The following is a 13,414-nucleotide window of genomic DNA, read 5'->3' as shown; positions in this document are numbered from 1 at the left end:
TCTGTGGGAATAAGTAACATGATTGGAAAACATGAAATAACTTATTAAGTGATCATTTTATACTTTGTATCATCACCAATAGGTGGCACCATCAATTTTAAAATTATATTTTCTATTGTTTATAGCCCAAAATTGTATTTATGGTGTTTGTTCAATGGACGTTTATTGGACTCCATGTATGTAGAAACTGCTCAGCTCACCGTTACTAACAGAGTAAAAATAAAAGTATTACAGACACGCTTTATCATACTTTCTTTTCTAGTAATACCCTAAAACACATGTATTTCCACTTTCATATTTCATCCCCATTTTAAAAAAACAACATCTGAATCTTGGATAACAACACAAAAACAACGGTTTTACAATTTTGTCCTTTTGTGTGTGTGTGTGTGTGTGTGTGTGTATTCCAACCCAGCTTAATATCTGATTGTAAAAGGGGAAAAGGGATGCAAAAATCAATAAAAAGCAAATTTAAAAACCTGGGTTTTAGTAGGGGAAGGGGACCTACCAGCAGAATTTAACCCGAGTTGGCTTTCTAGTTAACACAATTTACCACTCCTGTCTTTCTTTCCTTTTGGAAGATAACAAAAGTTTGATCCAGGCACAGAAGAATTATTTCAACAGCGTCCAAGGCCGCACAATCCCATCTGGAGATAATAAAAGGCCCCATTTCTCTGTGTTTATTTCAAGTGGTTCGTTCTTTGGAATGACCTGAGGTTGCAAACTATAGAACAGTTGCCAGCTGAGGAGGACTGCAGCTTGAGTGCTACTCAGGAAGTCTCTATGGACCTGGGATAACTCTGAGATTTCCTTAGTGTAAAAAGAGGCCCCTGTGCCCTTCCTTCTCTATAAGATGAGGGCAAAAAAAGGAACAAACGAGAAAAAGAGGGGAAAGGGAGCAGTGAGGAAATGGAACTGCAGTATTTGCATCAAATACCATATATTAGTCACTAATTCATGAATTTATCCACCTACTGCTGAGAGAAAAGGAAACTCTGCCCAAGTCTGTGCCTTTTTTTTGAGACGGAGTCTCGCTCTGTCGCCCAGGCTGGAGTGCAGTGGCGGGATCTGGGCTCATTGCAAGCTCCCTCTCCCGGGTTCACGCCATTCTCCTGCCTCAGCCTCCCAAGTAGCTGGGACTACAGGCACCCGCCACCACGCCCAGCTAATGTTTTGTATTTTTAATAGAGACGGAGTTTCACCGTGTTAGCCAGGATAGTCTCCATCTCCTGACCTCGTGATCTGCCCGCCTTGGCCTCCCAAAGTGCTAGGATTACAGACGTGAGCCACCGCACCCGGCCGTCTGTGCCTCTTTTTACTGAATGTCTTTAAAGTGCGATGAATGGTATTAGGGAGTTGGGAAGATGCAAAGAGGGAACATACAAGGGAAGGGTTTTTGTCATTCAGGAGCTTCCAAGCTAGTAAACCATAAGAGTGTCTTGTATATTGGTGGTTAGAAGTGTGGACTCTGGAGGCAGGTTGCTTTATTCATTTGAACCTCAACTCCACCACGTATGCACGTTTGTGCTAATTTCAAGCAAAGGGAAATACCGATCCACCTTTACACTACTCTGCAAAAAAGAAAAATTTTCTATCCTCCTCTGATGTTTGTAGAAATTCAAAATAAATTTTAAATGAAGTAAAGCAATGAGGCAAAGTTTTTATTTCAAACCATGAACCCTTCTCTCCCCACTAGTTGAGAATCTCTATGATACTTATTCAATGTGATGAAAGATTGCTCAGGCTCAGAGAGGGGCAAGTTATGATTGGAGACAATGACTTTGCAACATAATCAATTCATCTAATTTTGCTATTACCTTGACAGCCTAGGTCCAGGAGCAAGGAAATTAGATGGTGTGTCCTATTCAGAGTTGGGATTGGCAAGACTGGCTCATGGGGCAGGGATGATGAAACCAGCATGCTGGTCAAAGCCTTTGCTAAATGTCTCCCCATGGAGCCCAGGCTCAGAAGGGGCTGTCCAGCCTTCTGCAGCCCTTCCTAGGCTGCCATAAAAATGTACCACTGGGCGGCTTCAAACAACAGAAATGTATACTTTCACAGTTCTGGAAGCTAGGAGTCCAAGACTAAGGGATTGGCGTGATTGGTTTCTTCTGCGGTCTCCAAAGGAGAATCTGTTTCATGCTTCTTTGCCAGCTTCTGATGGTGGCAATTTCTGGTATTCCTTGTCTTGTAGATGCATCACTCACATCTCTGTCTCCATCTTCACATGATGTTTTGCTGTCTCTTTGCATCTTTACATGGCCTTCTTCACATGGACATTAGTCTTGTTGGATTAAGGGCCCACTCTACTCTAGTATGACCTCATCTTAATTAATTACATCTACAATGACACTATTTCCCCCAATAAGCTCACATTCTAAGGTACTGAGGGCTAGGACTTCAACATATCTCACTGAGGGGACAAAATTCAACCTACAACAGGCCTGATGGCAGGGAAGAGAGCTGAGTGTTGTAGGGGGAGAAGGAGGGACTGAGGGCTGGTCAGAGTGGCAGGGAGTACAGGGTGGAATTCTCAACACTCAGGAATGGTGGAGGTGGCTTTGGTCTCAAATTGATCCGAGTTTAGGATAACTATATTGGTTTATGCAGATTTAATTGTGCCTCCAGTTTTAGAACTTTTTTTTTTTTTTTTTGAGATAGGGTCTCGCTTCGTTGTCCAGGCTAGAGTGCGGTGGCGTGATCATAGCTCACTGTAGTGCTAACATCCTGGGCTCAGCCTCTTGATTGGCTGGGACTACAGGCACACTGCACTATGCCCAGCTTTTTTTTTTTGATTTGTGTAGAGATAGGGTCTCACTAGGTTTTCCAGGCTGGTCTCAAACTCCTGGGCTCAAGCAATTCTCCAGCCTTGACCTCCCAAAGTGCTGGGATTATAGGCATGAGCCACTGCACTCAGCCTAGAACACCATTTTTTAACCATCAGAACTTGACTTGCATATGTGAGTTAAGTGCTTTACTAAAGTCCCAGTGTAGATGGATTCAGTCCTCTCCAGAGGCTTGGGGTGCTAATCTGGTTGGAAATGAGAAGCTCGGGGACTTGTCTTAAGCTGTGCTTTATGGCAAGCTCATCATGTTTACATTCTCTTATTGCCTGGATCCAAGAGCATCTCCTGGGTTCTTCCTGTTAGAATGCTGAATGTCCATGGAGAGTTTAAGATGAGGAAGACGACGGCTGTCTCCCAGCTGAAACTGGTGCAGCAGATCATGCAAAGTAAAACCTCAGCAGCTTTGATGAAATAGAGCAGAGGGCCTGGGTGTCTGTCAACTCCAAGTGGAAGATTTCCCCCAGCTTTCTATGTAACTGTGCTTCCACTGGGCAAGCCAGACATAGACTTGAATGTCATCACAATTTGTGCCTGTGACATATTTCCCCAAGAACAGCACAAATTGAACTTTCACGTTCTTCATAATATGGAAGGAAAGGTATCGACTGAGCCACTCCTTTAAGCCTCAAGACATCTCATATATATTTATATGGATACATACATGAATATATATATTCTGTCATAATAACATATTCTATTATTATCTTTTTATTATAGCACAATGTTAGGATAGGCTACACAGGCTGCAATTAACCCCCAAATAGAAGTTTATATTATGCATCATAAGCCAGTGCAGGGGCTCTCCTCGGCAACATCTCTAAGTGGTGACTTGGAGGTTCAGGCTCCTTTCATCTTGAAATGCCATCATCTTCAGCATTTGGCCTCAACAGTTGCCAGAGAAGGAGAAGAGAGTATGTATAAGATCACACTGCAGGATCTGTGGTAGGTCTGCAAGCACTGCTATCACATCTGCCAAATCCCGTTAGCCAGAACCCAATCATATGGCCCCATCCGAACTGCAAGGGAAGCCTGGGAAAGGTCTTCTTGTATGCCAGGAAGAGAAAATGAAATTGGCAAGTATGTAGCCAGTCTTTGCTACAAGTTTCTACATGTTGAAATTATTATCTATATTTTTCTTCTGATTATGCTTAGCATTTGATACTATGTAGACTGCCTTGTTGAGTCCCACTGTATTTCATAACATCCACATGCAGCATCCCATTCCTCACAACAGGACTAGGAGTGGTCATGAGAAGTTTTATCACCCACTTTATGGATGGAAACCCTGAGGCCCAGAGCAGTTACATGGCTTGTCCAAAGTTACATACCACTGTTAACTTAAAAACACACACAATTTATAAATTTAGACAAAGAAAGAGGAGACTTGATTTCTTATAAAGGGTTATAACCTTCAAGGTGGCTATCCCACAGGCTGGGAAGCACAGCTTTCAGCAGAAGCCCAGAGACAAGCACTTTGAAGACAGAGGGGTTGGGATAGAGCTTTATGCTGAACAGGTTGACCAAATATAATATTTAACAGGTTACAGGAGGAGCTGTGAATATGAATGAAGGTGGTCCTGACACATGCGTATTGAACAAACATGCATGTAACACATGACCCATGTTCACTTTGGGATGGAGATTTAACATTTCAATGTATTACAGTTAGGCCCTACACATCCAAAGGTCGTTTCAGGACACAAAAGCTCACAAGTACACAATCTCTGTAAACTAGTCAGAATCAGTCGATGGTTGGTGGTCTTATCAGGAAAAAGTTATTAAAATTAGTCTCTCATCCAATGAAAGATGTAGTTATGGCTGGTGGAACGGGGGTTCAGTTGGGCAGTCTATGAGCAGGATGATTTGCAATTGTTTAAATATTGCTTATCTTGAGGCCACTGCTTGTTTAGCCGCTAGAGAAAAAGAAAATCCTTGTGGCAGTTAGAGCACAGTTTCTTCCTTAGGTGTAGGAGTGCATGACTTCCCCTCACCTGGCATAGCCTTAGGTCCTGTTTATAATTTGGTATCTTATTGCCACAAAGAATCTGTTCTGTGAGTCATGTGATCTCTACTGGAACATTAATGCTGCTTAGTTGTTGTGTCTAAACCATAGAAGAGAGGGGGAGTATCATTAGACATGTCTGACCTCCCATCATAGCTGGGAACTAGACTTAAATTTTTTTTTCTGGGGTCCTTTTGGCCACAAGGGGGTCCATTTAGTCAGTGGGGGCCTTGGGATTTATTTTTAGTTTACACTGCTAAGTGACAGAACTTTTCTTCTTTCACTCTGAGGTTACTGGTCTCTCTCCCTTGCCACATTGTCTTCCCCAGAGGCTCAAACTGGATGCCCAGCTCTCAGTGTACAAATTCAGGTATACAAGAAATATATCTTTATTCTTTTATTAATCTACCTAATTTATATTTTAAAGCCTCCACTCTATGTTGGAAGGTGTCAGCAATGAATTTCATCATTTTGGTATTTCTCTACCTTTAAAGATATGTTTACATTTGGGGTGGGATGAAGGCTTGGTGGAGGGGTGGGTGGTTAGGTTGTGCCAAGGTATTGGGAAATCCATTTGTTCCTCATGTCAGCTGTTTGAGGAGGCACCAACCCAGATGTCCACAGTTCCTTCTGGCCTTCCTTTACCAATACTGCTGCACCTGTGCCTCCTTCCTCTTTGCATGGCCCATTTGTGCCCAGCATCTCCCTGCTATTTTGGGGCCACTCCAGGGTCTGGGAAGTTCTATAGGCTTACAACATACAGTCTTTCTTCTCTCCAGCTTGCTGCCTCCCTAAGACACAGAGGTAGAGAAGTAGGAAAGGACCCACCCTACCCAGGCCTTTGCCCTCTCACTTTTCATCCATCCTTCTTCCCACTGGTGGAGGGATGTGTTTCTAGTCTTCCAGGGAAGCCCCTCTCTCCTCACCATTTTCTTCCAAATACTTTGGCTTTATTCCAAATCCTCTCTAGTCCTCTGAGATTTTTTTATAACACAAAACACAACTTACAAAAGTTGTGCTGTTGTTTTGCTGTTTAAAGTCACATTATTTCCCTACCTTGAGGCAATAGGACAAGGGCTTGCTGTCCAAGGCATGGAGGCAGGGAGGAAGGGGTAGGGGAATACTAAGAAAAAAAAAAAAATTATTGATCACATGTGTATCACATTTAACTTTATCAGATCCTTGTGAGGTGAGCATCTGTATGTCATTGTTCTGAAACTAACAGTGAGGGGACGAAGCATTGATGGGAGTTCTTACAATATATTTGGGAACTCGCAGGTGAGGGCCTCTCCTGCCTGATTGGTCTTTAAATGTACCATCCCAACCCACCCACCTCAATCCCCATGTCTTGATCCTGCAGTCTTGGTGATTAAGCTTTCAGTTAAGAATTGGGTGATCTTGAGCTAGTTAATCCAATTTAAAAAAAAAAAAAAAAGAATTAGGATCTGGGCTCAGAAGTCCCACAGCTGTGAAAGGCTGGCCATAGATTTACTAGCCTTCTAAATATGGAACAGATTATTCCTTTCTCTGGCTATTTAAGTCTCACCTGCCTCAGTTATCAACACTGCCTCATCCTGCCTCAGTTATCAACACACGCCCTAGAGTAAATCTGTTCCCTGGGGGCGGAACTAGAAGGGGCTTGTCACGGTACACTGATAAAGGGAAAGGAAACATTAAGACGGTTTAAGTGGAAAGGCCACACACGGCTTGTACTAGAGAGACACCATGCTAAAGCAAAACGTCATTTAAAAAAATTCTGACTTGTCATGTGCTCGGAAATGCTCAAATGGGTACAACCATCACCAGGGTGGGACGGGAGGGCAGGGGGAAATAAAACATGAAGCATCAAAAAAAAAGAAAAAAAAATTCTGACTTATATTTGTGAAATTCAATAGAATCCTATTCATTAAATGGATTTTAAAATCATTTCAAAGCACATTCGGCTTTCAAAAGATGTTTGTTTAAAGAATACTGTTGGCTTTTGGTCAAAAAATGAAGTTTCGGTAATGCATAGTAACAACTGTAGTGTAATTACCGGCCGCAAAATACCAGGTGCCAGACCAACCCTTTTCTAACCATTTAAGAGAGCCAAGCCAAGCAAAAATGCCCAGCCTAGCCTTACCCAGAAGTTCAAAAGCTCGGCCTTTGTTACCAGGAAAAAATTAATTCAAAGAGCAAAGCCATTATTAGGCACAACCAGGTATTCTGTTGTAAACATCTTTTGTTAATACATGTTGAAAGCTGAACTTTCTCACATTTGAATGAAAGAGGGCTGCTTAAAGAGAGTTTAAACCAAGCCAGGTTCAAGATTTTTTTTCTTTTCCTTCTTTTTAGATTTCTGACATCATATCTGTGGGATTCACACAGTGGGGAGGTGCTGGCCTTGGAATCCATGGTTCCCCAGCTTTCATTTTTAATTTAGAATTACAGTGTTCTCTGTTAGCGTCAAGGGAATGAACCTGAAGAGAAAAGACCAAACATAGGATGGTTACAGGGAAGAAAAATATGAAAAGACCTAAAGATGCACTTCCTCATTATATGTAAGGAACCTATTTCCTAGAATCCTATAAAAAGCTCAAGTGAATTTGCTTCAGTTAATAAATGTGATTGAATTATAATGATAATACCACAGCATATGTTTTGTTTCCTCTTTTTTAATTGCTTCCTGTTAATTATTGAGAGAAGAAATTCAGTGTAACTTTTTTGTATTCTGATAATGATGAGGCTGTCTCATGTATTCTGTATGTGCTTCACAATGTATGCGTATGTGTGTGTATATAGTTAAGTTGAAGAAGATGGCCATGTGTGGTCGCTACAGACAGATGTAAGGCTAAAGAAGGGGCTCCATGGTGTTAGAGCAAAACCCCATCATAAAAAGCTCTTTGCTATACTTAGGACCTGATTGTATCAGGAAGAAAAACATTCAGTCTTGGAATGACCTGAAAAACCTATGGTATGAACCTACTCCCCTTTCCTCACCCTGGTATTAGAATGAAGTTCTACAGTTCAGCTAAAGTGACCAATTCACTTTGGTTCATGCATGTTCCATGTCTCAGGAAGACAGGAAGAGTCTGGGCTACCCTAGGTTCAGCTGATGGAGTCTAATGGCCCTGTATGCCTCTTCACCAGTAGGATAGTGGTGGCTGACATCACTGACATGGACTGTGGGGCTGGGACTGTTCTGACCACCTTATGTGTCCCTCTCATTTGGTCCTCACAGTGTCCTGAAAAGTTTGGTGGCTATCTGCGTTTCACACATGAGGAAACCAAGGAAAAGGGAGAGTAAGCTATTAGGTTGAACTACGTGGAATTCCTGTTTGTGTAGATCAAAAAGGTTAAATATCAGCAAATGCATATTATTCAACCTACAACTTGCTCAATATCACAGAGTTGGTAGGTGGTGACCCCAGAGTTTGAACTCTTAACTACCCAGGATCATAGCTACATATCTATATTATAGATGACAGACCCAGGCTCAAAGCAAATGCACTATTTTATTTTATATATATATATATATATATTTATCAGTAATTAGTAAATTGTGTCCTTTCTTCTCCAGTCTGTGGCTTCAACTGCTGATTTTATTCAGGTCATAGTGTGAAAGTTGGCTCAAGTCAGACAAGACTGCCCTGCCTGTGGCCTGTTCCTGCTGCGCAACTAAAAGCGGCTCATCAAACCAGCTCTTTCAGGCTGGCTGCCTCAAAACCTGCCTGCCTAAAAATATCTTTCTCTCAGATGGCACACAACCATACACTCCATCTCCCCAGCTGAGCTTCCCACCATTAGAACGACTCAGCTGCCCACATGCCTTCCACCCAAGCCATTGTTAAAATTCAACTGTGAACCCTATAATCCTCTCCTGTTAACACACTAATGATTAGTTTATCAGGTTACATGAACTCGATCTTGGATCAAGTGAAGTTTGTTTGGGCCTTGAGCTACAGATGGGTAAGGTCAGGTGCATGAGAGTGAATCATGGACCATTAGATGTGGCAGTAACATTAGAAGCTGCACTGGCCAGTCCCAGCATTTTACAGACGAGGAAACTGATGTTTAGGTGCCAAAGCCTAGGTGTCTTGACTTCAGGGTGACCAACCATCCCAGTTTGCCTGGGACTGAGGAATTTCCTGGCTGTAGAACTTTCAGTGTTCAAACCTGGAAAGTCCCAGACAAACTGGAACAGACTGACCACCGTGCTTATTTGGGAGCCCAAAACTTTTCCACTTGTCAGGACAAGTCAGGTTTGAGCGCGCCCTTGCAGTAAGACTCCCCAGGCTGCTTGGTACAGCTCAAAAATGCCAGGTGGGTAAATGACCACTAACCTGGTTTACCAAGGCTGGATCCCCTTCAGTCTCTAAGCATGGACTTGGATGCCATGCGGGAGCAGCCATATTGCCCCATGACTGACCAAAGTGTTGGCCTCTTGGGCCACAGCATTTAGGGAAGCTGGTTTCATAGAGATGGTCTCAGAAAATAAGACTGTGGTATGGTTTATGTACTTCATAGAGATAGGGCCACTGTGTCAGTCACAGCTCTGTTGTTCTCAAAGCCTGTGGGTGGAGTGCTGCTGCTGTTTGTCTCTGCTGCACATGGCTGCACAGAGGTTGGGAATGGAGAAGTATTTGGGCAGGGAGATGGATCAGCAGGGTTCCCCGTGCTATTATCATTTCCCTTTTTAGAAGTTTTGTCATTTAGAGGTTTTGAATCTTGCAATAAGCGGTCATCCTTGATTAACTTTGGACTTTTTCCCTTAAATGTCAGCCACCTAATTTTAAACTTTTTCCTGGTTTTACTTCTCCTCCCAGGCTATTTTGTCCTCAGTCCTTGGTTGCTTGGCAGTTGTTTCCAATATAGCGCCTCCTGCTTTCTGTTCAGCTGGGATCCAGCTCTAGCTCATGCCCTATACCTGGGGCCTATGTGTGTAAACTAAAGAAGGGAAGGAGGCTGGGCGTGGTGGCTCACGCCTGTAATCCCAGCACTTTGGGAGGGTGAGGTGGGCGGATCACGAGGTCAGGAGATCGAGACCATCCTGGCCAATGTGGTGAAACCCTGTCTCTACTAAAAATACAAAAATTAGCTGGGCATGGTGGTGCATGCCTGTAATCCCAGCTACTTGGGAGGCTGAGGTAGGAGAATAACTTGAACCAGGGAGTCGGAGGTTGCAGTGAGCTGAGATCACGCCACCACACTCCAGCCTGGGCGACAGAGCGAGACTCTGTCTCAAAAAAAAAAAAAAAAAAGAAGGAAATCAGGAGACAAGGAAGGAATAACACAAGAATCCCAGCCAGGCAAAATTGTTAGTGCAAGTTCTCTTCAATATTCTCTTTCCTGCATGCATTGTTTTAACATACCCCCAAACCCACCTCCACTTCCATCCCTACCTCTACACACATCTACGAGCATCTAAACTTTCCACGATCCACGCTTGCTCTCAACCATCACTAAAATGGCCTTAGTGCCCAAATAACAAATTTACTGATCTGGTAAACGAATCCCTGATGATGGGGGTTAAAGTTAGAGGTGCAGCCCTCAGAAGTGAATCTTAACTTTGATCTTTATAGTTAATATCCTGTCGAGGCTATCTTAACACTTTAATAAATGTAGTTCTTATGGAGGAACTGTGGCGCTGGGAGGGCAGGTAGTGGCAGGAAGCATAGTGGAGGATTATTTTCGGAAGAGCTCTGTGATGAGCTCTTTTTTTCTTTTTAACAAAGAAAAATACAGGATGCCCAGTTGGATTTGAATTTCACATAAACAACAAATAATTTTTTGGTATAAATATGCTCCATGCAATATTTGGGATATACATATACCAAAAATTATTTCTTATCTGAAATTCAAATTTAACGGGGCATCCTGTATTTTACCTGGCAATTCTATCTGTGACCTGTGATGGCTCCTAAATGTGCAGCCTGTGCAGTAGAGGGGCAGGATTGCTGTGGAGTTCAGAAGTTTCCAAATTCTGGCAGAAGGCAACCACCCCTTCAGGGAGGGCATTGCACGATATAGTCAAGTGAAATTACTGCCCCCACAGCCAACCCTGCTGATGCCTGCGGGCATCCAAGGCAGGCCTGAATGGAACATGCCCGGAGACTGGCCAAGGTGCCAGTAAAGTGGGTGTGTTCTGCCAGATCCTTCCAAGAACGTAAAGTGTCTAGTTCTGGTGCTGACAATTGACCTAATATCCACCACACTAGCACACTATTTTTAGGTCTGAGGAAGGAGTGCAAGATTTTAAAAATAAGGTAGTAGATATAGGGAAATTACATTCAAGAAGCTCAATCCTGAATGTGAGTTTAAGACCAGGAAATGCAATATATTAGATCTAGCAAAGGTTAGTACAAGTAGCTTTCCATATATAAATACCTAACACTGACCATGCATGGTGGCTCACATCTGTAATCCCAGCACTTTGGGAGGCCAAGGTGGGCAGAATCACTTGAGGCCAGGAGTTCAAGACCAGCCTGGCCAACGTGGTGAAACACCATCTCTGCCAAAAAAGAAAAAAAATTAGCCAGACGTGGTGGTACGCATCTGTAGTCCTAGCTACTTGGGAGGCTGAGGCACGAGAATTGACTGAACCCGGGAAGTAGAGGTTGCAGTGAGCCAAAGTCGTACCACTGTACTCCAGCCCGGGTGACAGAGTGAGACTGTGTCTCAAAAATAAATAAATAAATAAATAAATACCTAAGACTTTTCTTTCGCTTTTTTTAATGAACAAAGGTAATGCTACCAGCTTTAGGAAAATTGCCTTTACCACCCATAATGTTTTGTTTTCAAGTAATAAAGACAGAGGCTATTTTGTTGTCTGCTATTAGTTTCCATATATAGCCTACAGTTATACCCTGTCTACACGTCCAGATCTACTCTCTACCCTTCTCTGTCTTGCTCTATCCTCTGGGAAGCTGACCCCTTATGGACTTCTTTCCCTTCTGGATTCTTTTTTTTTTTTTTTTGAGACGAAGTCTCGCTCTGTCGCCCAGGCTGGAGTGCAGTGGCCAGATCTCAGCTCACTGCAAGCTCCGCCTCCCGGGTTTACGCCATTCTCCTGCCTCAGCCTCCCGAGCAGCTGGGATTACAGGCGCCCGCCACCTCACCCGGCTAGTTTTTTTGTATTTTTTAGTAGAGACGGGGTTTCACCGTGTTAGCCAGGATGGTCTCGATCTCCTGACCTCGTGATCCGCCCGCCTCGGCCTCCCAAAGTGCTGGGATTACAGGCTTGAGCCACCGCGCCCAGCCCCCTTCTGGATTCTGATTGGGGCCAGCTAGTGGGAAACAACAATAAGAGATCAGATGGTGGGAAGACAGAAAGATCAGAAGAGTAGCTTTATTCTTGTTGATATTTATTAAAATGCTCATGGTTTCAACAACCTGGTAAAAAGCACTCAATAAAATAGAAGCAGATTCATACTTCTTTAACATGATACAACACATCTAGCCGGCATTCTGCTTGATGGGGAAAGGCTAGAGGTAGCCCCAATAAAGATAGGAATAGACGGGGTGCTCACTATCATAATTACTATGTAAAATTTTACTGAAGGTACTAGCCATCATGACTTGGCTTTATAAAAACTTCAAGTATAAAAATAGGAATGTAAGAAAAATATTTTCACTATTTGTAGATGATGTGACTCTGATTTCAAACCCAAGAGACTCAACTGAAAAATTATTATAAACAATAAGACAATTCAGTAAAGTATAAAGGTGGAAAATTAATATAAAGAAACCAATCAATCTTATATGTGCAAATAATAACCTACTGGAGGATATAAGGATGAATGACCTTATTTAAAGTAGCAATAGAAAAAATAAAATACTTAGGAACAAATTTAACAAGAAATGGGCATGTCCTATATGTAGAGAACTTTAAAATAAAACCAAGGAACCCAAACAAGGTTAGAATAAATAGAAAGACATACCTGGGTAGGAAAACTAAAAATTGTTAAAATGTCATATCTCCCTAAGTTAATTTAACATTTTAACACAATTCCAATAAAAAGTACCATTTTTTCCCCTTTCAAATTTGACAAGAGAGTTTTCAAATGTGTATGTGTGAGGGAGAATGTGGACTGGTTAGCCCTACCGGATATTAAAAAACATTATAAAGCCTCAGTAGTTAAAACAGTGTGGGACTGGTCCATAAATGGACATACAGATCAACAGAATAAATGAAAATGTTCTGACATAAATCCAGATACACACAGGAATTTGTATACGATGAAGGTGATATTGCAAATCACTAGGGAAAAGAGAGACTGACTATTCAATATATGGTATTGAACTAGTTGTAACAAGTTAGCCTAGTTCTAGGCAGGCTGTAACTAGGTAGCCATCTGGAATAAAACCGGATCTCTACTTTATACTATACACTAAATTACAAAGACATCATATATTTAAATGTGAAAAACCAAATTAAAATTACTAGAGGAAAATATGAGAAAATGCCATTATAACCTTGAAAGGTCCTTGTAAATGTGACTTAAAATATATAAGCCATTAAAAATTGATCAATTATGTAAAAATAAAAAATGTCTGTGTGGCAAAGAAACAAAATCACCATAATCAA

The 13,414-nt window shown here is 42.1% G+C and overlaps 1 protein-coding gene and 1 long non-coding RNA gene across 2 annotated transcripts; both read left to right on the top strand.

Moving 5' to 3' along the window:
- The first annotated feature begins 3,100 nt into the window (after window positions 1–3,100).
- Window positions 3,101–7,462, top strand: LOC112636622. The gene is made up of 2 exons (XR_003122205.1): window positions 3,101–3,318; window positions 7,183–7,462. It is a non-coding gene; the product is annotated as an uncharacterized LOC112636622 (long non-coding RNA).
- Window positions 5,286–6,277, top strand: LOC112636621 (putative uncharacterized protein FLJ44553). The gene is given in 2 exon segments (XM_025405411.1): window positions 5,286–5,770; window positions 5,772–6,277. Coding segments are annotated over 2 exon segments (540 nt in total). The 3' UTR covers window positions 5,827–6,277.
- Window positions 7,463–13,414: the final 5,952 nt, after the last annotated feature.

The sequence above is a fragment of the Theropithecus gelada genome, chromosome 12 (assembly GCF_003255815.1).
Source record: "Theropithecus gelada isolate Dixy chromosome 12, Tgel_1.0, whole genome shotgun sequence".
In the NCBI taxonomy this organism is placed as follows: Eukaryota; Metazoa; Chordata; class Mammalia; order Primates; family Cercopithecidae; genus Theropithecus; species Theropithecus gelada.
This window is presented reverse-complemented; position numbering and strand designations above follow the sequence as displayed.